This window comes from Carlito syrichta, unplaced genomic scaffold (assembly GCF_000164805.1).
Source record: "Carlito syrichta isolate Samal-C Ts95f unplaced genomic scaffold, Tarsius_syrichta-2.0.1 Scaffold303673, whole genome shotgun sequence".
NCBI lineage: Eukaryota > Metazoa > Chordata > Mammalia > Primates > Tarsiidae > Carlito > Carlito syrichta.
The window spans coordinates 1769139-1792592 of record NW_007247769.1 but is presented as its reverse complement, the minus strand read 5'-3'; the positions used below and the strand labels follow the sequence as shown (position 1 = coordinate 1792592).

Below are 23454 nucleotides of genomic sequence, written 5' to 3'. Positions count from 1 at the left end.
CTAGGACCTACAGAGCAAAAGACTGCCTTGTAGTAGACGCCACAAAAAAGGACACCATCCAAATCCATCTAAAGAACACTTTATTTCTGAGAAATACAGAGGGGTAAAAGGGGAGGAAAAGGGGAGGAAGGCACTGGCAGAGGCAGCTGTGCCTCCAGCCATCACCACACTTACCTCCGCATAAGAATTTGCTCTCTGAGGCACAAAGATCACATGCTCAGACCTCTTTCCTGAGCCCCAGCATGGAAGTTGGCAGACTCTGCACCCCACGACATATGAGAACACCCCTGGAGGGAAATTGGATAAATAAGACTGGGGACTTTAGATCTCCAGTTCAATTCAAATATGGTCTAGAATCATTTAGAGTATTAAAAAAGAGCTTACCTTCAATGACATACCAGTGGGAGTCTTCCAAACTTAAAAAAAAGCTCTTCTCTTTCCTGCCTAGGGAGAGCTGATGAAGGGAGCATGTGGAATCTTGTCTCCTGAGGACGTTTAAAGGAACCCTCCATCTGAACTGGGTGAAGGCAGCCCAGCCTTGTGTGTGGAGATGAGCTGAAGGAACTCTGATATTCTCAGACTTGGCTGATTCCCAGAGACGGGTTATTAGAAGAGATGTTTTCTTTATTTTTCCCAACTTGACATTTTGGCCTCTGTGCCCAAATGCACAAAATCTTTTGGCTGGTGACCAGATGTCTCTGAGAAATTCAGAGTTTAGGTGTGCATGAAATTATCACCATCCTGAGCCACAGAAAAATAGCACTAAGCTCAGGATTCCAGCACACAGGGATCTGAGCCAGCAGAGACACCAAGCAGGCTTCCTAGGATCAAGGTCTAGTATCCAAGGACCAAGAGTCAAAGAAGTCAACAGCAGACAATGAGCGTGCTCATTGGTCACTGTCACGAGGGTTGTCAAATTCATGTCATAACAGAAAATGAGTCAGACTCCAGCATTTCTTGTTTCCTGGGTGCTGCCAACTTCAAGATTGCAATAGAATAGCTGGAACAAATGAAAGTCCCCAAGGGTGACACCAGTAGGAACAAAGGCAGAACTGGCTGCCACCTCGCAGTCTTGGTCATTGTCCTCTTCCTCCTCCTGCAAAGTCTTTACCGTCTGTCACCCAGGCTCACCTTGGAGCACCAGTTCACTCAGCTGGCACCCAAGGAGTATGCATGAGTGTCCACTCTAGGAATGCTCAAATGGCCATCACCTCCACTTCTGGGAGTCACCATGAACTCCATCCTGTCTCCTTACCTGCTCAAGTCAAGAAGCACCAGCATATGATGCTTCAGTTGAATATTTGGTTGACAGGGGAAAGGATAACACCCTGCTTTCCAATCTGACCTCCAATAAGATCAGAGCATTGGAAATTCAAATGAGAAAAGGATTCCACAACCATGGCAAGAATGGCTTAGACCCTCATCTGTTAAACACAGTCACCCGCCCAGAGGCTGCAAACTCCCATCAAACTCCCTTCATAACTTCAAACTGCAAACTCCCTTCATAACTTCTTGACACCTTCAGTGCAAAGACATCATCAGGAAACAGTTTTTGAAAAATAAATAATACTCAGTAAGAAGGCTTGACCTCAGATACCTCTCCCTCCTGTGCCAGCAGAATCCACGTAGCCTTCCTTCTGATAACTTCTTTTCCCATTTGGAAAGTCAGAACAAAAAAGCCCTAGCTTCCATCCTCCAAAAGTCTTCCATACTCAGGAGGCTTTTGCAAAGATTGGTGTGAAGGTAAGTAAATTGATCATGATTGTTTTTGAAAAGAAGGCAAGAAAGTGTATTTGAATACTCACTTTGACGAATCTATGAAGTATATTACAAGTGCACCAATGCTGAGAGCAAAGACTAAGACCACCTGCAAAAGAAGAGAAGAATGCCTTCACTTAAGAGATGGACATCGGGGTGACTGGGTTTTTTTTTTTTGGTTTTTTTTTTGACACATGCAGCAGCAGCACTAACACACAGAGCTAACTACTCTTGGGAACCTGCTTGCAAATCTCACCCCGTGCTGCCCCCACATATACTATCTCCATGTCTGCTCCTTATATGGCAACGGGCAGCAACCTCGCTCCTTGCCGATAGGGGTCAGGACAGCATTTTGTATCCCATGGCATTGGGTTTTTATCTGGCCCTGTTATCTCAAGGTCCAGCCTCCCTGCAATTGAAGTCACTAGACTTCAGTGGAAAAAAAACAGGTAAAAATTTAGAGTGATAACAATTTTTCATATTATATGTAACCTAGGACCTAAAGGAATTCCAATACAGAAATATCAATTTTAACAGCTTTATTTAGGTGTAATTTATATACATCATATTCACCCATTTTAGCTGTACAATTCATCAGTGACTTTAGTTAACTTATCAAGTTGTACAACTATCACCAGAATCCAGAACATTTTCATCATCCCAGTAGGATCCTTCACATGCCTGTTAAATTCATCCCCCTTCCCACCTCTCAACCTCAAACAACCACTAATCTACTTTCTTTATACAAGAAATATCAATTTGAAAAGCACAAATTTCCTTATACAAATGTCCATGTGTGTATGTATATATACATTTATGTCTAGGTATGCAAATATGCAGATATAATTACCGCATGTATTCAAATACACAGATATAATTACTGTATGCATATACTGCATGTATATGGTTACGGCATGTCTGAAGTATTTAGGAAAATAGCTTGGGTGCAGGATGTCAATTAGGTAATCCATTTGGCCAGTTATATGACAATCCTTCTTCTCCTCTACACTCTTCACTCAAAATTAATCACCACTGATGGAAGACAGTTTTGGCATCTCCTTGAGTGGATACCTGTCACACTAAAGTCCATCAAATCAATATGTAGCAGATTAGGCTGACACCCACATTTCTGTCCTCACTGAACATTCTAATTTGTTTATTTAATCTTTTACAGAAGAGACTATTAATGCAAATAATGGACAGCAAAAATAAATAAATAAGAGACTATTAGCCCAAAATTAAGCTGAGAACAAAAAGTAAACATTATCATCACACATGATGTCTGCCTGAAGGGTCAACAAAAACCTTTTAAATATGCTAATAGCCTAAAGAGACTGCAGACTGAAGGGCCTTGGAAGTGTCTGTCTCCTCAGAGTATCTATACACTGACAACCCTCGGGCTTGGGCTGCTGGATAGAAAGGAATCCCAATTTATTTAAAGACTAGGCATGATCAAGCTGTGTATCTGTGCCTGTGTGTTTGTGTATGAGAGAGAAAGAAAGAGATTCACACACACACACACACACACACACACACGCACACACGCACACACACATGCACACACACTTGTGTGTGTGCCAAAGTGGCTGATGGAAAACGAAATCTGCATGAGATTCTCATTTAAAACCTATAACCTCAGCATTTTGGGAGGCCATTGTGGGAGGATTGCTAGAGTTCAAGACCAGCCAGGGCAACATAGACCACATCTCAACAAAAAAATTAGCTGTATGGGGTGGTGCATACCCTCAGTACCAGCTACTTTGGAGGCTGAGGCAGAAGGATTGCCTAAACCCAGGAGGTTGAGGCTGCAGTGAGCTGTGACAGTGCCACTATACCCCAATTTGGGTGACACAGTAAGACTCTGACTCAAAAAAATAAAATAAAATAAAACAAAACATTGCAAAACTCCATGGATCTCCTAGGGAGCTATGGTGGCCTACACATTACAGAAAAATGACAATCAAAACAAGTGTATACCCTAAAAGGAATATGCAGTTTTATAGCAACTGATAAAATTTTTTAAATGAAAGACAATGTTAAACAATACACCACCAGGGTTTACTTCATTCTCCCATTTTGGTTTAAAAATTAAGACATGTTCCAGTTGAATGCTGCAGTCTGTCAGTAATTATCATCTACCCAGTACTAATCCCTCTTGGCTGGCTCACCTCAGCCTCTCCCCTCACACACATTCATTCATCTGTTCTTTGCAAAAGAATACACAAAAACAAACAAACAAAAACATGAACAGACCTCTTCTTTTTCCTCTGTTATCTAAAGGAGGCAGCAAAACAAAGAGCTTAAGATTAATTTTGATCTGTGCTGCTATTTCTGAGACATAAGCAGTTAGATCCTGCCCCTGACCTCATTCTCAAAAAGCTGCAAAAAGAAGGGGTGTGGCCAGAACAGAGGGGAAGGGCCTCTTGTTCATTCATAAACAGCTGATCCAAGACTAATCCCTGCTCATTTGGCTCCCTGAATGTGTGCCTGTGAATGCTGAGCGTCTGTCCGAGCTGGCTGTATAGCACTATACCACTAAAAGTCATGGTTGCTGGAAAGGCAAGGAAAGCAGTTCTCACAAATGGCATCTACATCATTCTGAAAAGAACTCCAAATCTAAGGTCTTCTGCCATGGCATGATTTTCCATGGCCAGACAAAGTAGCTGATGCTAATTTGCTCCAGCTGCTCCACTTGGAGTCTGTGATGGGGACTAATGCTACACATTGCTTATTTAAGCAAATGGGAGGGGGCAGTATTCTTCTGTCCTCTAAAGCTGCAAACTCAAATATCTGCACATCTCTATGGGGGGGGTAAGAAAGGGAAAAAAATCCAAGAGGGAAATGACCTCCACAGCTCCCAGGCACTGAAGTTTCTATTTCATAGACCTGTACTTGGTTACATGTGTTCAACTGGAAGGCTTTCTCTCAGGGTGGCCAAACTGCCCCACCCACCACTATCCACCGTCACCTGCCTCCATGCATGAAATGCTCAGTGGGGAGAGGATCTGCTTCTCAGGATTAAGGTAACTGTGCACATAATCTTTAAAGTTGTTAAATTCCTCTTTATCATGTTAGGCTTGATTACATAGCCAGTTTAGATCCAGGTGCTGTGGGAAACATATCTACCCTTTGGATATAGCCATGAAAATAGAATCCCAATAGAGACGTATCTTCTATAGGGCCCTAGCAAAACCTTTTTAGAGGGACACATTTGATTTCTCTCTTTTTCTATCTCTTTTTTTGAGTCGGAGTCTCACTCTGTCACTCAGGCTGGAGTGCAGAGGCACTCGACCTGCTGGACTCAGATGATCCTCCTGCCTCAGCCTTCCAAGTAGCTGGAACTACAGGCATGCACCACCACACCTGGCTAATTTTTTTTTTCCACTCAGACTGCACACTCTCCCTCTTACTTCCTAAAAGGAAAGCAAGAACGATCATCAATGACAAATGATAATTGCAAAAACGCAACAATAAATGTCGGCTTCACGCTCAGAAGAGAATGCTGCGTCTCCTTCTCATGGTTTTCGGTACTCTACACGATCAGAGAAACTTCTCTAGTAACGAACTATAGAAATGATCCCTGAAAGTATAGTCTTAATTTTTTTTTTTAAGTTGTAGAGACAAGCTTTCACCATGTTGCCCAGGCTAGTCTCAAACCCGTGGGCTCAGACAATCCTCTCACCTCCACCTCCCAAAATGCTGGGATTACAGGCATGAGCCACCACTCCCTGGCTTTCTATCTCTTTCTTAAAAAATCCCCTAATGACTGAGGACCCTACTCTAAATATGAAAAATATTAGTGTGATAATAACCAATGATTAGATTGGAGTACAAATGGGATTGGTGATGTTATAGAGCATAATAGTCATCTAAATATTTAACACACCCTATTCATAAGGCCCATGAAAGATAAAAGAAGCAAGTGGTCTGGTCTGCTCTCTCCCTTGGGATCAATCAGAGACAAGAGGCAGAGGGCTGGGAGAAATGGGTGTTTTATCAGATATCATGGAATCAGGGAGTCGGTGTATTCACCCCCCAAAAACTCGCTCCTCAACAGTACAACTTACTCAGAATTTATACCCCACAGCTCCTCACCCACCCCACATCTAAATTAACAAGGGCTTGTCAAGGTCACCTAATCCCTTCACCACCCCCAGACTGAAGTAACAAGGCCTATCAGTAATTTTGGCATAACCCAAGATCCAATCATGCTGATAGTTCCTTATGGGAGGATAGGAAGTTACAACAATCAAAGAAGCTACTGTGGTACATTTAGAGAAACAACTTCAAATTTAACAAGAGAAATATAAGACACCCCTGTTCCCAGAGCCTTGGCCAATAACAGAAGGGATAAGGATGCTGGGAATCCTTCTGTGTGGAAGAATCCTTCCTTCTATAGGAAGACTGAGGCCCAAGGAACATGGTAAGATGAGCCCAAGAAAAGCACAGTACCCTAGAAAACAAAGCATACCTGCCCTCTAGCAGCTGAGTCAAAGAATAAGCCTCACAATGACCAAGCTGTTACAAAACATGGCCCCACACAAGAGCTTGTTTACAAGACATAATTTGAGCATTGCCCCTCAGGGCACTTCTGCTAACTTTCACGAGAGTGCCCCTTTCCTAACTTCCCGAAGTCTGGGCTCACCAAATCACCCAAGCTACTTTAACCAATACAAACGACCTTATTCTTAGAAGATTTACTGAAAACACCCATATGCTGTGTGGTGATACTGAGTATGGAGTGTGCCTGATTCCTAAAAACAAAAGCAATTTGATAAATGTCACTGGAACAATAGTGCTTTGAGTTATCTATTTTCAAATCTCCAAAATCAAACATGACATGTTTGCACAAAAGAATGCCAGGAACCCACATACACAGTTTACTTTTTTAAAAAGTCTGTCCCTAAGACTGATACAAGGAGAATGGTGATAAACAAAGTGTAGCAAGGGGAAGTTCACAGCCATCTTTCTAGATGGAAATTCCAGTAGGCCATGAAGATCTTTCAAATGTCTGAGGAAGTTCATTAAAATAAAAAATAGTATGGCCAAGCATAGAATAGTCCTCCTAAGGTTATGAGAACTCTCCAAGAAAAAGGCAGATTCAGTGATGTGAATCCAGAGGTGAGTGAATCAGGAAAGCTGGCTCTTCAGAGATGTCTGTTCTAGAGCCTGGATTGGGCTTGCCGGGCTAAGAGGCCCATACTCTTTCAATGAGCATGTGTGATTTTATGCACCTTCAGAGATGGATCACAAAGATGGCTACTGCCCCAATCCTCTGCTTTCCTTAAAAAGCAGAGATGCCTTCATCCCACCCTGGGAAAAGTGATTCAAATTATGAGTTGGGAAGGAGGCGGCTGGGTGCTCCTCCTTTTAACAAGCTCCTCCAGTGAATCTGACGTGTGGCCAAGAATGGGACTCACTGAATTAAAGTCATTAGGAGAAGCCACTTAGCTCAAGTCAGAGATTAATTTACAAATGTCACCTTAACAATTAGCCCATTAGAACATATGTATGAGGCCTGCAGGCTTAGAGAATCGTGCAAGGAGTACTCTAAAAAATACAAAGAGGAGGATGAATTAATTGTCTCCTGAGCAGATTTTACACATTCTCCTCAGCTCACAGCAGAACAAATGACCCTAATTAATGATTCTACATGTTCGATCAGGGCTTAGCCAGCTACTGGCAGCAGAGACCCTGCTCAGAAAACAGACAAGTTTCTAAATATGATCCCAAATACATAAGGCTTTTTAAATTGAAGTATAATTTATATACAAGTTCACTATATAAAAAAAGATGTGAAAACTTCCAACACAAAATGATCTGGGGCCGTTTTGTTTCTGAGAGATAACAACATCTTAATTATAATGTTTGGTCTGATGAATTTAATAATGCCAGCAAACATTTATTGAACTCCTATACACAAGTCCCAGAGTGAGAGACAGAGAAATGAAAAATGAAAACAGCTAAGTCAGGTTGACCTTTGTCCTCAAGGAGCATGGAACCTAGAAGTTCCAATTCCTTGGGAGTCCCTTGTGAATTTAAGAAATGCTATACATATAAATAGATACTTTGGGGATGTGAAAGGAAAGACCAGCCTGGGCACAGAAGTAACTTCATTCTCACTGCAGACTCCCAAATGGAAGGGCAAGAGAAAGGGATGAATGGAAACCGAAGGAGGAAAGAAGAATTCCTGACATTCCATGTCTATCTGGCTGTTCTAGGGAAGGACAGATACCAGGCACACAGTATGACTAATATACGGCAGGAAGATCGCAGAACTCCAAGTCTGGAGGCCTAGGATTTAATCACCATTCTGCCCCCAATAAGCAGTATATGCTTAAGCATGTCACCTCATCTCTCTGGGACTCAGTTTTCCAATCTGTGAAATGGTGGAATGGAAACAGATAATTATTCGGTGGGGATCTTGGTAAGTTATTGCATACAGTGAAAAAACTAAAACCTTTTCGTTTAAAAAGGCAGCAATCTTTTATGCCAACAGTATACTATTTATGCATGTGTATAATGCAGCATGATGACAATACCACCTGTTACTAAGTCTGTATTCAAGAGGCTTAATTTATAAAATCACAAGAACAAATTCCATGGACACTCAAATTGATAATATGTGTTAGCAGCACAACCAGTTGCATATGTAGCATATCATCCCACAAAACTAAAACAAAACAAAACTTATAGGTGCCCCTGACCAGTTTTCTCCTGGGCCTCAGTCTCAGCTCTGCCACTGCTACAGAAAATGCCCTGGTTGTCTGACCCATCCCCTGCCTCTCCTTGCCTCTGTGAATCCTTGAAAACCCATGTTTTTGCAGACTTTACCCCCAAAAGTTCACACTCTGAGTCTCAATGTTTTTTTCTTTCCTTATCTTTTCCTTTTTTTGTGAGACAGGGCTCCACTCTGTTGCCCAGCCTGAAGTGCAGTGGCATGATCTTGGTTCACTGCAGCTTCAACCTCCTGGGCTCAGACAATTCTGCCTCAACCTCCCAAGTATCTTGGACTATAGGTACGCACCACCATGTCTGGCTAATTTTTAAATTTCATTGCATGGTTACACCTGGCAAAAACACAAGGAGACTGAATGCTTACATTATCTTAAAAATACTGAGTAAGCTTCATGAATAAACCAATTAGAAAATTGGGGGAAAAAATTCTTTTTTCTTTTTTTTTTTTTTTTTGTAGAGACAGGGGCTTGCATTATTTCCCAGGCTGGTCTTGAACTCCAGGCCTCAAGTGATCTTCCCACCTTGGCCTCCCAAAGTGCTGGAATTACAGGCATGAGCCACATGCCTGAACGTTAGTGTTTTCTTAAAGAAAACAGAAAAGACTTTTTTTTTTCTTCACAGTCTGGAATGTATACTTAATATGTATTTCTTATTCCCAAGTCATTAATGGTTCTAATAAAAGAATATATAATCTTGCTACGCAAAAAATGTTTCTGTTACCATAAATTTAAAAATTTGTAAACCGGGCTCAGAGGCTCAGCCTGTAATCCCGCGCCTTTGGGAGGCTGAGGTGAGCGGATTGCCTGAGCCTGCGGATTCGAGATCCACCTGGGCAGCGAGACCTCATCTCTACAATAAATCAAAAAATCATCTGGGTGTGGTAGTGCATGCCTGTAATTCTGGCTACTTGGAAGACTGAGGCGGAAGGATAGCCGCCGGAGCCCAGCAGGTCGATGCTGCGACGGCCGGGAGCGGCCACTGCACTCCAGTCTGGGCAACAGAGTGAGACTCCAACTCAAAAAAAAAAAAAAAGTTCGTAAAGTACAAAACCAGCATTTTGACAGTGCCATTCAAACATCCATAGGTTTCCTAAATTTCCAGCCTAGCATTCTGGAGCACTACACTTGACTTATGGAAGTATGTACACTGAAATGTGATAAATTGATTCCCTGGAAACCAAGACTGCAAACAGATTAAGTAGAGATGTATTTAAAATGAATGAAAAGAAGAAGTGCTTTCAGTAGTTGGTACTGGGAATTATAGCATCAAAATAAAATGCATGGAACTTCCAAATAAGAGTAAACTGTGGTTTATTTACATGTAAGGAAGTCTAGTAAAAATGTCTATAATTTTACAGGCACTTGGGCCTGATGCTTCCAAAAATGCAATACTTATGAAACCAGGCTCAATGTAGAATAGACTGGATTCTTAGGACACATAAGTAAATTGGAGAGGGCTTCTCCTTAAATTGCCTTGAATGACATCCATAGCTTTTGGTATAAAGAAAAACAACAACAACAACAAACGCTGACAGAGTTAAAAAGGCCCTGAAAACTTTGACCTTTCCCTCTTCTCTGGTCTTGTCTTATACTACTTCGCTGTCTAGACACCAGGTACCCTAAACTTGCAGTTCTCATTCACCATTTGCCTCCTCCCGCCCCAACCTCCAACTACCACAGGGCCTTTGCACAAATACTTCCCTCCTCCTAGAAGAGTTGTCTCTTCTCCTAGGTTACCCATCCTTCAGAAATCAGCTTTACTGTCACTTTTCTGCCCATAAGTAGATCAGTTCCTTGTAGCAGTTAGCACAGCAATTTTATATTTTTTGTGCAATCATTTGATCAATTGCTCTCTCCTTTGTTGCCCTGAAACTTCTTTAAAGAAAGGTGCGTATCCACTTTTAGTCATCATTAAATTCCCAGAAGTTAGCAAAGTGTCTCAATCAGTATTTGTTAAATAAATGAATATTTGGAGAAAAGATTGGAAGATGAGTTTGGAGACTGAGTAAAGAGAAAGAAAAAGAGAGGTGGAAGAACATGGATGATTCTCACTGAGTGAGAGTGTGGAGGTTTTTTTTGTTTTTTGTTTTTTGAGTTGGAGTCTCTCACTCTGTCACCCAGACTGGAGTGCAGTGACCGCTCTCGGCCACCGCAGCCTCGACCTGCTGGGCTCTCAGCCTTCCAAGTTGCTGGAACTACAGGCGTGTGCTACCACACCTGGCTAATTTTTTTTATTTTATTGTAGAGATGAGGCGTCGCCAAGTTGCCCAGGCAGGTCTCGATCCCGTGGGAGGCAATCCACTCACCTCAGCCTCCCAAAGCACGGGATTACAGGCTGAGCCACCGAGTCTGGCTGAGTGTGGAGTTTAAAACCACAGATATGACCGGGCTCGGTGACTCAGCCTGTAATAATCCCACACCTTTGAGAGGCTGGGGTGAGTGGATTGCCTGAGCCCGCGGGTTTGAGACCCACCTGGGCAATTTGGCGAGACCTCGTCTTTTCAATAAATCAAAAAAAATTAGCTGGGCATGGTGGTACACGCCTGTAGTTCCGGCTACTTGGAAGGCTGAGGTGAAAGGATCGCCATAGCTCAGCAGGTCAAGCCTGCGGTGGCTTGGAGTGTGCCACTGCACTCCAGTCTGGGTGATGGAGTGAGACTACAACTCAAAAAAAACCCAAACAAAACAAAACCCACAGAGACAGGTGAGATGTAGTTCCAGGTGATGGCAGAATCCAGGGGACACCTGAAGGAAGTGGAGGGTGATAAACAGCATCATGGTGGATGAAAGCAGGGGTCTGAGACACAGGCACAGGACTAGCTAGGAGACTTAATAAGTTAACTCTCCTAACTACATTTCTGTATTTTTAATTTGGGAAAAATGAAGCCCAGAGGCAGAGGCGGGAGGATCATCTGAGTCCAGGAATTCAAGACCAGCCTGGGCAACATAGTGAAACCCTGTCTCTAAAATAATACTAATAGTAATAATAATGATGATGATTTTGGGCTAAATGAGATGAGCATTGATGAGATTAGCACAAGGGATGACAGGAGGTAAGGCTGAGAAAAGAAAGAGCTGAGGCCAGAAGCCATCACTGAATAGCAGAAGAGGCCTGGAGATAGGTGAGTGACAGCATCAGGCAGGACAGACAAAGGGAGAATTTAGTCAGACAGGAGGAGCCTGCAGATAAACTGTTTGTGTAAGAACAGAGTGACGATGGAGGGCCAAAGTGTCCAGCAACCTCCAGAGAGAGAAGTGAGGGAAACCATGTCTCTAGAAAAAGCAGATTCAACTAAGGCAGTAAATATAGGGATCATTATGTGAAGAAGCAGAGAATTTAGATTTGGATCAGGACTATGAATCTGTGAAAACAAAGAGAAGCACATGACACAGAGATACAAAACAATGTCTGAGGTGCTACACAGAGATACAAAACAATACAAATATCAAGGTAATACATGAATATATATGTATGCATCTGTATGCACTCAGGCACACTTGCTGCAAGGGACACAGAGATAAACTATTAATGCCTCTAATCACAAATGCTGTGTCTCCATCAATATTTATTAACCAACCACTTGCCCAGTAATATGTCTCTGTCCATTTTCAAATCGGGAAATTTAAAAATGACTATAGGTAATAATGAAGCCCTAAAAATCAACAGGACTCTCTTTTAGTATAAGCTACAAAGAACAGACTTATTTTACATAATGTATTCACTGGTAAATAAACAAAATTAAGTACAATAGTGAGTTTTTTGGGGAGGGCAGAAAATTTGAATAATGCAGATGGATACATATTGTCCAAACTCTTCTTGTTTTTTAATGTTCCCCAAAGAAGAATCTAAGACATAAATCACTACCAGCTAATTGCTCAGTCTCTTTCCTTCTGAGGGCTCATGTTGACATAACTCCAGGGCCAAAGTTATGCGAACTTCTGCAGGTTAGCACTCCCCAATAGTTGCATATTTTGTTGTTGCTGCGCATCCCATTGTGCCCAAAATGTTTATTACTGCTATTGTTATAATTTTAGAGACAGTGTCTCTCTATGTTGCCCAGGTTGGTCTCAAATGATCCTCCTGTCTCTGCTTCTGGGGTAGGCGGCATTAAACCACTCCCAACCTCATTTTGGTCAAATTAAAAATATTGAAAAGCTGTGTTTCTCCTAGGCCCTGATTTAATATAACTGAAATGAGAGAAGGCAATTGTAACAATAAGTCAGAAAATTTCCCCTAAAACCTGTGTCCTTCATGAGAGCAAAGGTTTAATGACACTGAAAACTTGCATCATTGCATCATAAAACTTCAAAGGTTGCTTTTTGCATAATTTTACCAATGACATTAAAACTGATGCACTAGCAAGCAAGATAAAATCCTCCATTTGAGGTCTAAAGTTTGAAAGACCTTTCCTGTCTAACAGTGGAAAAAGTTCCATCTGCTGGTGGAGCTCTCCAGTTTGCAGCTAATGAGTTTTTAAAGAAATTGTCTGGCTTAAGTGCATGTGGGTTTGGCCAACTGGCTCTTTAATTTAATTAGTTCTATAAGATGAGAAATCTTCTGTAGCACAGTCAGGTCAGAAGTTGTCACTCACTGTCACCAAAAACTAAGTTTATGGCTACCTTCACCCCACTTCTCAAACCTTGCCAGCTCTTAAATTGTATTAAAGACGAAATTGGAGTTGAAAGCTGAGACTCAAACACCCACATACCTATATGTTCATAGCTAGTCAAAAGATGGAAGCAAGCCAAATGTCCATCAACAGATGAATGGATTAAATACTTGTAGTCTATCCATAAAATGGAATATTATTCAGCCTTACAAAGGAAGGGAATTCTATTCCATGCTACAACATGGGTCAACCTTGATGACATCCTGCTAGATAGAATAAGCCAGTCATACAAGGAAAAATCTACAAAGAAAAAAATTATATGACTCTACTATGTGAAGTACCAAAGAGTCAAACCCATAGAGACAGAAAGGAGAATGATGGTTTCCAGGGCCTGGAAGTGGGGAGAAGGAAGTGGGGAGTTATTGTTTAATGGGTACAGAGTTTCTGTTTTACAATGTTAAAAGAGTTCTATAGATAGATGGCAGTGATGGTTGCACAGCAATGTGAATGTACTTAAAGTCACTGAATTGTACTCTCACAAATGGCTGAAATGGTAAATCTTGTGTATATTTTACCATAATTTTTGAAATGGAAGGAAAATTTCAAGAAACTGCAAGTAGAATCCAGAAACATATGTATATTTAAAAACCTAAACATAACCCTTCCATGGAAAAAATGATCTCTCTCCTTTGATAGCAGTAGGGATCTTCAAGAAAGTTGTATTATATACAAGTGACTCCTGCCTCTCTAGATGTCTGATTTTTAGCCGTTAGTAGGCTGAAATGTATCTTTTAGTTTCCAGAATCTACCCTGATTTAACCACAAAGACCTGATATGTGTCTCCACCTTCCCCTTCCACCGCACCCTTGTCTATTACTGATGCACAAATCTGACCATGAATTTCTTAGAGATCACAGACTTTGACAGAAGCCAGATCCTATTTTGTCTTTTGGTAACTGTAGCTAAAATCCTAGATACGATTGGAAGCTTTAAAAGAGTGTGCCCTTGATCCTATAACCATTTTACAAACATCCAACAATTTCCTCTGGAAGATAATGAAATAGACAGGGCATTTGGTCTCTAAGTCTAAGCCTCAAGATCAAGCTGTCGTGATTACTTGGTCACAGTCCCTAAGTGGGTTAGTGGAACATTAAAGGAAACTTAAAAATAGCCTAAGGTTTCCATCTTTTACAATAATGATTTTCCCACCAAAGGTCTTGCTTGTTAAAAAGATTATCAATACACCTCAGAAAGTAATGCCACCAAAGACACTTAGTGTCAAGAGAGTTGGTCAGAATTGCTAAACAACCATTCAACTAGCAATTGACACCAGCATTGACCATGCATGTCCATGCTCACATTCTTGGCACCAAAAGCATCACTCTGCAATTTCTCCTCTGTAAAACCACCTGCTAGCCTTAACAAAGTGGTTGACTTTGCTGAGAATGACACTAGCTAGACTCTTTGTTAAGTTTTACAGTGGTTGAAATTCAGGTCTCCAAAGAGAAAGCCCTACCTGTCCTCTTCCGATATATATTTTTGATAAATACTTTTGTATTTACATCTGAATTCTTACAGACAAGATACCCTTCCTGAATGGAATAGAAAGTTGCATGAGATAGAATTCATCATGCTCACAAATTCCTGTTCCCATATCCTGGAAAACTGGAAGCATAATCCAGTACATATGTACTGCCTCTAATTTAGGAAGGTGGACCCCCAATCCCAGCTTTCACTTCACCTCCTGTAACCATCTCACAAACCTCCCTTGCACCCAGGATGGACCAAATGACAATAACACCAAATGCAGAGCGGGACTGGAGCTCTGGCTTACTAGAGATAAACAGTCAGAAAACCACTTGCTCCATTTTCAAAGGGCATATGTTTGGGCATGGGGGGATGTGAGTGTGGTCAGGTAGGTAACCCAAGATTTCCTGCCTCTCTCAGCCTCACTCTTATTTTGGAAACAGAAGAGGAGAAAAGAAGTCTAGTCTGCTGTGGAATTTCACCTGTTGTCTTCTCAAGGGTATTTAAAAAGTAGAAGAGTATGTGCATGATGTTAGATGTGTTTCATATTTCACACATATGCATCTCCAACGGTAGACTAGGTGTCAGTTAGGACATAGGCAAGTCAGGGGTCAGAAAATGCATGAAGAACTTGTATTTCACATTTTTAAGAGCTTTGACATAGTCGTCAGGGAGAAATCAGAACTGAGTTGGGCTTCTTTAAGCTTATTGCATTTTTTTCCAAGCTTCAAATGTATATGTGTGGAGGACCTTCATCTTTTCAGGGCTCAAGCATCTTATTGATATAATCCAGCCAAGCATTTCAGCTCAGCCACAGCCTGATCACCAAGTTCCACTCCTCATCCACTCCACTGAAAGATCTTTATACACAAGAATTAATTTCTCTCAACTTTCCACACCATTCTATAGTTGTTAATTTGGTCATTACACAAAGTTGCTAAGTGTCCACTGTAGGCTCAGAGATGAGAGGGCAGAAAACATGGAGTTGAAGAATGTCCCTTGCTTTATGAATCTTGACTCTAGTTTTCATTCTTTTGCAAAGCAGGATGGAAGATGGCAGAATCATAGCATCGAAACCCTTTAAGGTGTTTATGCCTTAGAACAGTAGTTCTCAAACTTGAGTGTGTTTCAGAATGATCTGAAAGGAGAGCATGTTAAAACACAGATTGCTGAACCCCATTCCAAAGATTTTGATTCTGTCTGTCTGGGAAGCCTGAGAATATACATTTCTTTCTTGTATTTTTAAATTGTATTTTAGAGCTGTGGGGCACATAGGAGGATTTACTACATAAGTAAGTTATATGCAGGTGAAGTTTGGACTTCTAGCGGGCCCTCTATCCTGATAGTGAACCTGGTACCCAGTATGTTGCCATGTGCCCCTCGTCCCTCCTCCCTCCCCTAGAAGTGTCCAGAATCTGCCAGAAAATGTGCATTTCTAACAATTTCCAGGTGATGCTGATGTACTGGTTCAGGGATCACATCTTTGGAATCACTTCTTTTACCTATCATGAAATATTCAAAGTTTATGCTTTCAAGATATTCTTCTTTCTTTGAATATGGATGTAAACATATTTTATATTGATTAGTTTTAGGTCTGTGCTATTTGGATAAAATTATTTTAATATCTCTATTAAAAAATGCTTCAAAGGCTTCCAAAGGGGAGAAAATTGACTGGAATTCTTTCTTTTGAAATATTATTCAAGATAATTTTCACAGTCTAGATGAGCTGGACAATGCCAGCAAGGTGTTTTGTTTTTAATTTCAGTTGATATATCTTCTATAGAAAGGTAACTCATGAACTTAGATGTGATGTCACTGCGGCTAAGAAAACTCTTAAAATCCTCACTTCAATCTGGGCATAGTGGCTTACACCTGTAATCCCAGCACTTTGGGAGGCCAAGGTGAAAGGATTGCCTGAGCCTAGGGGCTTGAGACCAGCCTGGACAACATGGTGAGACCTCATCTCCATAATAAATCAAAAACTAACTGGGCATGGTGTTACACACCTATAGTTCCAGCTACTTGGAAGGCTGAAGTAGAAGGATCATCTGAGTCTAGCAGGTCAAGGCTGCAGTGGCTGTAAACATGCCACTGTACTCTGGCCAGGGTGATAGTGAGACCCCAACTCAAAAAATCAAAAAATCCTCATTTCATATATGCAGGATTAGATTTGAGAAGACATGCTTCCACCCAGAATTCTAAGACTTATGCAGGTGTGACTGAGGAGGCTTTGGCTTCCAAAAGAAGTATTCAGAAAGTATCACACATAGAAAATGGGAGTTCATCAATATACTGTTTCCTTTATTGTTGTAAAAAAAAAGTGTTTAAAAAAGAATGTGTCAGGACAGGCTCAGTGGCTAAGCCTGTAATCCCAGCACTTCGGAAGGCTGAGGCAAGTAGATTGTCTGAGACTGCGGGTTCGAGACTAGCCCGGGGAACTTGGCAAGACCTCATCTCTACTATAATTCAAAAATTAACTGGGCATGGTAGAGCGTGCCTGTTGTTCCAGCTACTTGGAAGGTTGTGGCGGAAGGATCGCCAGAGCCCAGTAGGTCAATGCTGGGGTGGCCGTGAGCATGCCACTGCACTCCAGCTTGGGTGACAGAGTGAGACTCCAATTCAAAAAAATAAAAATAAAAAGAATGGTGTCCACATGGCTTCCATAGACAAAGAAACTAAGCATCATGACTATCCCATGTTTCTCAGGCATATCTAAGACCCAGGAAGGACAGAACAACTTCCTTTGTTTAGGATCCCCCCCCCATAGGAACTTTCTGGCACTAATTTGACTTCTTCTCTAGGGATCTCTGTGCTAGCCAATCTTTGTAAGAATGCAGGTCAGCTTGGTATGCTCTCCCCAAAGGCAGCCATGTTTGTCATGTTAAGTTGCCATTCTAGATTTTATTTTCAATGACATTTCAAGTGCATAGAGTAGTCAGATGGGTTTTTTATTTGTTTAAATCTTGATTGTTTCTTTTCTTTTTTCATCTATGGAATGATCGATCCATTTAGACACAGAAAGATGACAACTCCAAGCCTTCGTTAACTACCGTAAGTCTGCTACTCCACTGTGGGAGCCTCCTGGAATACCCTGTGTATGCTTTCATCAAAGTACTTCTTATTCTCTATCAGTAGTCATTAGTTTTTTTCCCAGTCTCTTGTCTGTGATCTCCTCCTTGAAAGTAGAAAGGGTATCATTCAGGCAATCCTTTGGGGTCCCCTCCCACTATGGGAGCTTTTCTGTCCTTTCAATAAATCCTGCTATAAAAAAAAAAGAAAGAAAGGGTATCATTCATGACTGTGTCCCCACCATTCACTCATTCATTTATTCAAAAAAATCCATTGAGTGACTACAGCATACCAGGCTTAGTGATGGGCCTAGACGTACAGCAGAGAACCAAAGAGTCACAGCCCTTACCCTCATGAAACTTACATTCAGGAGAAGGGACAGGCACTCAAAGAATAATCTCGCAAATAGGGGGAAATTGCACACGACGAGTGGGACTCTGCAGTTAAGGAGTGATAGGTTTTGTAGACTGTGGGGCCTGGGGGTTGGGGGTGGGGGCTTTCCTCAGGATAAGAAGGATGGGAGGAGTGAAGTAGATAAAGATAGAAATTGCTCACCCAGAAAATAGTATGCCCAAAGCTCCTTAATGCCTCTCCCATGGATGTTTGTTGAGTGACAGGAGGGACCTAGATAGTGTTATGCATTCAACGTGTCAGGCCAGGAGCTCTCTAGAGAAAGCTATGAAACAAACACCAATGTTTAATTGAATGAAGACCACACTGTCTTCAAGAAGGAAGAGGCAGCTTCTTTCTGAGGGTGGAGCAACGGAAGCATAGGGGGCTTAAATTGTCTTGCACAAGAGGCAAAATCTCAAGTCCAGGTCTGACTCCCTACCTTTGTCCTTTTAATCTCTGGCACCATAGCTCCAAACTGGGGGTTGTAAGGCCTCTAGTGTTCCAGAAGGGCTCTCTATCATGCTTCCTCTCATGAAGCCCTGTGGTATTTCATCTACTTTTCCAGAGTTGGTTGGTAAAAAAGCATCAAAGCTGGAAGATTTTCTTGGAGGCCGTGATAATTCCCCAAAGACAGACTCACAAAGGGTAGGCATTGATCCTACTCATCCCCAAACTATAGCAATCCTCTCTCCCTCTTCAAGGAAACTGTTTACTGCTTTACTTTATATATTAGTCACATATTTTCCAATCTCCCATTGGAAAAGTCTTCTAACAATCCCAATCTACAACAAGAATCATGGAACAATAGGAGGGGCTGCTGTGAGTGGCACTGAGCTTTCTGTCCTTGGGGGCATTTAAGTCAGCACAGGAGCTCACTTGCCAATAATACCATAAAAGGAATTCCTTGTTGTATCAGTATGCTGACTGACTTCTGATGGCATTTTAATAAGCCAAGAATAAACGCTTCTTGACAGTGGACTGTGCCAAGTCAATATGCCTAAGGAGACTCTACTTCCCAGTTTGCTTGATGTACTGGAATAATTATTAAGAGCACCTCCTTTTCACTCTCAAAAGTGCCCTGAGTAGATGCCAAAGAATATGGTCATCCTATTTAAGTTGCACTTGGGCTCTTGGAGAGAGGCCTAATATGTCCTGACACACTGGCTGCCAGATATTCAGAGGAAGATGGGAGAGCACAGTTTAGGATTTGTCGTGCTCGTACAGTCTCTCCAGGAGAGTTTCTGGTTCTCTGCTTAATAACCTCATATATCTGACATACAGCAGGTGAATGCCAATGTTTAAAACCTCCACATTTTTTTCTCTCAATCAATCTCTCTCTCTCTCTCTCTCTCTCTCTCTCTCTCTCTCTCTCTCTCTCTCTCTCACACACACACACACACACACACACACACACACACACACACACACACACAACACACTCATGCTATATGGATAGGATAGGAGATTCCCTGAGAGAACCTGACAGTCTTTCCATGATGCCAGTGGCAGTGACCCCTTGATGAATGAGTGTTGTTTTCTTAAGACCTTGTTTGGCCATGAACATGACTCATACATTGCTGGAGATACATTGCTATGAGGTCCGCTCATAGCTGTTGGATGCTGATAAGAAGGAAAAAGGGGATCTCAAGATTTCAGAGTGAAAGCAACCCATTAAACCTAGTTCCTAAGGTTGTAGAAGTGGCATCTGCAGGCTTTGGGGAACCATCTAAAACAACTTTCTCAAAATCCCTTCCTGATGAAAATAGTAATCCCTCTTCTGATTCCACACTGAAATCTAACTCACATGGGGGTTGGGCGTGTCCTGTGCTCTCTGTTCCTAAAATAATAAAGCAGAGAGTGGTGAGAGCAATTTGTTCTTGACTACTACTTCCAGGGAAAATCCTAGACCCTGCAGGATAGGCTGGCTTAAGTTTGGCAGAGAGGGCAGCTCTGTGCTGCTACCCGAGTAAGTACAGTGATTTACTGAGCACAGGCCCTAGTAATAACTGGAAAAAAAGTGACCTCCAGGAGATACTGTACCAATGCAAAGAAACACAACCCAAGCATCCCATGGCAGAACACAGCTGTCATCGGCCTGGGAGAAAAAGAATGACCCAAGGAGGCCTGGCCAAGCCTCGCCATAAGCTGCTTTCCCACTGCATAGAGGCAGTGTCCCTCAGCCTAGATGACTAATTGAAACACTACCCCAGTTCTGGCTTGAGGAGTTAGTGGTCACTCCATGTCATCACTTCAAGGGCTTTTAGAAGACCCCTTCATTCCCAATAGATTGTTCCAACTCAGATGAAATTTTACTATTAAATAATTAAAGATTATGAAATAATTAAAGATCATTTCCTCTGAGTTCAACTTTAACTGTCTTTCTTGGCCTTCTTGAAAAACACAAGTAATAAGGAGTACATTATGTTAATGATTTCATATGGTAATGTTGAAATTGTGGCACACCGAACATCCATGTAGGCTGTTGGTTAAAAGTGCATTTCCAAATATTCTGATTCCAAAGGTCTGATAAACAACACAGAAATCTGCATTTTTGACAAGCACCCCATCCTCTGTAATTCTAACACACTTTGAGAAAGTTCATTTTAAGGCATCAGATCCTCTTAGGGAAGAACTTAAGAGTTTTTTAAACCATGATTGCCAGGTTACACCCTAGAGCAATTACGTCAGCAATTTTAGGTGGGGGAGGACCAGGCATCAGTATTTTTCCAATGTATTAAAAAAATAAAGCTCCCCAGATAATTACAGTGTGCAGCCAGGGCTGTGGGCACCTGAGTAGCCAATGAGAGAAATCTTAGCAGGAAAACAGCAGACCCGTGTGGAACATGCAATGATCGTCAGGGGCCTGGGCTGCCCAGGCTAGCACGTCTCTGTGTTGGCAAAGTGGACAACTTCCTGGTCTCCGACGTCTCCACTTGAGTGACCCTAGAGGAGTGGTTCTCAGTTAACTCAGTCACAGAGGTACCTTGCCTCCCCTATACAGACCCACACCCTTCTTGGAACCACAGTGACCAGGAGGCTGCCGCAAGCTAGACCTCTGGGAAGACGCAGTTAAGAGTAGAGGCTGGAACAGGGCCGGAGCTGGACAGTGACTGGCTGTTTGCTGCTGCCGCCTGGATCTCAGTAGCCTGAGTTGCTTTGGCAGGCTGTTCTCTGGCTCCACAGGGTTCCCCTTGCCTCCTGCCTCTGAGTACCTCTGGGACCAGGTGACAAGTTTAGCCCTCAAGCATCAGGATGGGTGGACAGCTGCTTCCTGCCTGTGGCAATGCAGGCCTCAGTCCTTGCCAAGAAACAGGCAAGGGCAGGAGACAGGAGTGAGAGCTGGTTAAGAGACTCCCTAACTCCAACCAAAGGTTTGTAAATCACTCAAAACAGTGCCTGGCACATAGTAAGTACACTAGAGGTAAATGTTAAATAAATGCCCAGCACGATGGTTGCTAACTGGGCACTGAGCACTCTGATACCTTTCAATCCAGAATGACCTTACTGGAAGATACAGAGAACATCTTTCGCCTGTGAATAGCTACCAGCCTTCTGCCTGCCAATATCATGCAAATGATTCACTTTCGTTCTTCCCTGATATAAAACACTGCAATCCCACACCTTGTGGGACAAAGAACTCAGTCTGAATGCTCTAGGATGTCTGTCCCTTTTCCCTCCTGCAAACCATATCTTCCTGGTCCTCCAAGGTGAGAATAGAATGCCACCCTTTCTGCAGGTCCCCTCTCCGTATTCAGGTCTGAGTTCAGGCCAGCTCCTCCTAGAAGCCTTTCTGACTATCCTTTCTAAAACCGTGCTGAGTTGTGAGCACGTATATGTATACAGGTGGACATGGCACTGGTCTGTCCCCTCACACGGTCTCATTTTTTCAGTGGCTTATCATTCCCTGAAATCACTTTATTTACTTCTTTACTTGTCTACTGTGTGTCTTAAGAGAAGATAAACTCCATAAGGACAGAGACCTGGTCTGTTTAGTCTATGCTGTATACCTAGCACCTAGGTCAGTACCTGGAACATAGTATGTGCTTTATACATAGTTAGTAAATGAATGAATGAATGAACACACCCCTTGACATATATATTCCTGCTTTCCCTTGCTTGATATACCAAAGCACTTTCACATTTTGAAGGTACTTGATCCCAGATTACTTGATATGCACAGTTAACTATCTTTGTGTCTATGTCTTGTCTTCCCAACTAGACTATAAGCCCCTCGATATTGAATGTACGTGCCTCCTGTGGTCCTCTTAAGATGTCATAAGACACATTCTCAATGAATATCTATTGATGAATGATTGGGATGGATAAAGCAAAAACTCTAAATTAATTTTCTTAGTCATACATAGCAGAATATTTCCACAAATAATAATTTTTAAAATGAAGTAAATATATATAAGTGCATCTATATGTGTGTATGTTTCTTATCCTAATTAAATGAAGCTATTTTTGCAATTGTTTCCCAGTCCAACAGTAAACCTGTAAAGAATAATGCTAAATGTTAGATTATTAAGTTGGTTTTCTTTAATTATATGGCAGCGTTTCAAAAAAAGGCTTTGAGTCATCTTTAAGATTCCTTGCCAGGGCTATAGCACACTACGTTTAAAATGGCACTTATCTTAGTAAACACATTTCTATTGCAAATGATTTGTTCCAATAAAGCAATCCCTTTGCAAAGAGTTGCCATTTCTTCTAAACCCCCTACCAAGAAGAAATACATGGAAATATTATAAGCATCAGAGATGAGAAAGCTTGAAAAGCTTCCTTTATCAGAAGTTACCAGGATACGTTCCCTAAAGCAGAAGAAACACCTATTCATCTACCATTTTCTCTATTTCAAATCCAATGGCACTTACTTTTTGTAAATATATTCCATAAGAGTAAATAAGTCCTCAAAACTTATTGTAAAGTAAGCTATAGGCGGAAATGTACATTCATATTTTCTTTCTCCCTCTTACTCTCTTTCCTCCTGCCTCTCTCTTATTCTTCCTTTGTTTTTTGTTTTTGTTTAAATTGTAGGTTGGTCACATGCAAATGTAAATTCAATTTTTACCAGAAAGCTGAGTTCTTGAGCGATTAAGCATACAAACCTATCATTTGAAGTGAAAAAATGAATCCAGTAAAGGCTAAATTATTTTCAGAAGTACTTATTACATTACATGAAGAGCCTATTATGATAAACTATTATACTTGCAAGATGAATTGAATTCACATTCAGGCAACTATTCCTAGAGAAACACAGATAAAAATGATACAGCAATCTTGAACAGGTTTGTGAAATGGATATTAAAACAGATCAATACTCTAGGTTTTAATGCCAAATTGAGATAATAGAAAATATGGTC

General features: G+C 41.6%; 1 protein-coding gene across 1 annotated transcript in view; it reads right to left on the bottom strand.

The window, feature by feature from the left end:
• The window catches only part of KCNMA1 (potassium calcium-activated channel subfamily M alpha 1), a gene marked incomplete at its 3' end in the record, with an annotated part of 543667 nt that overhangs the window by 294733 nt on the left and 225480 nt on the right, over nucleotides 1-23454 (bottom strand). Inside the window, exon 13 of the mRNA XM_021712861.1 lies at nucleotides 1806-1867. Coding sequence (XP_021568536.1) covers nucleotides 1806-1867 — 62 coding nt within the window. The remainder of the gene's footprint in view (nucleotides 1-1805; nucleotides 1868-23454) is intronic.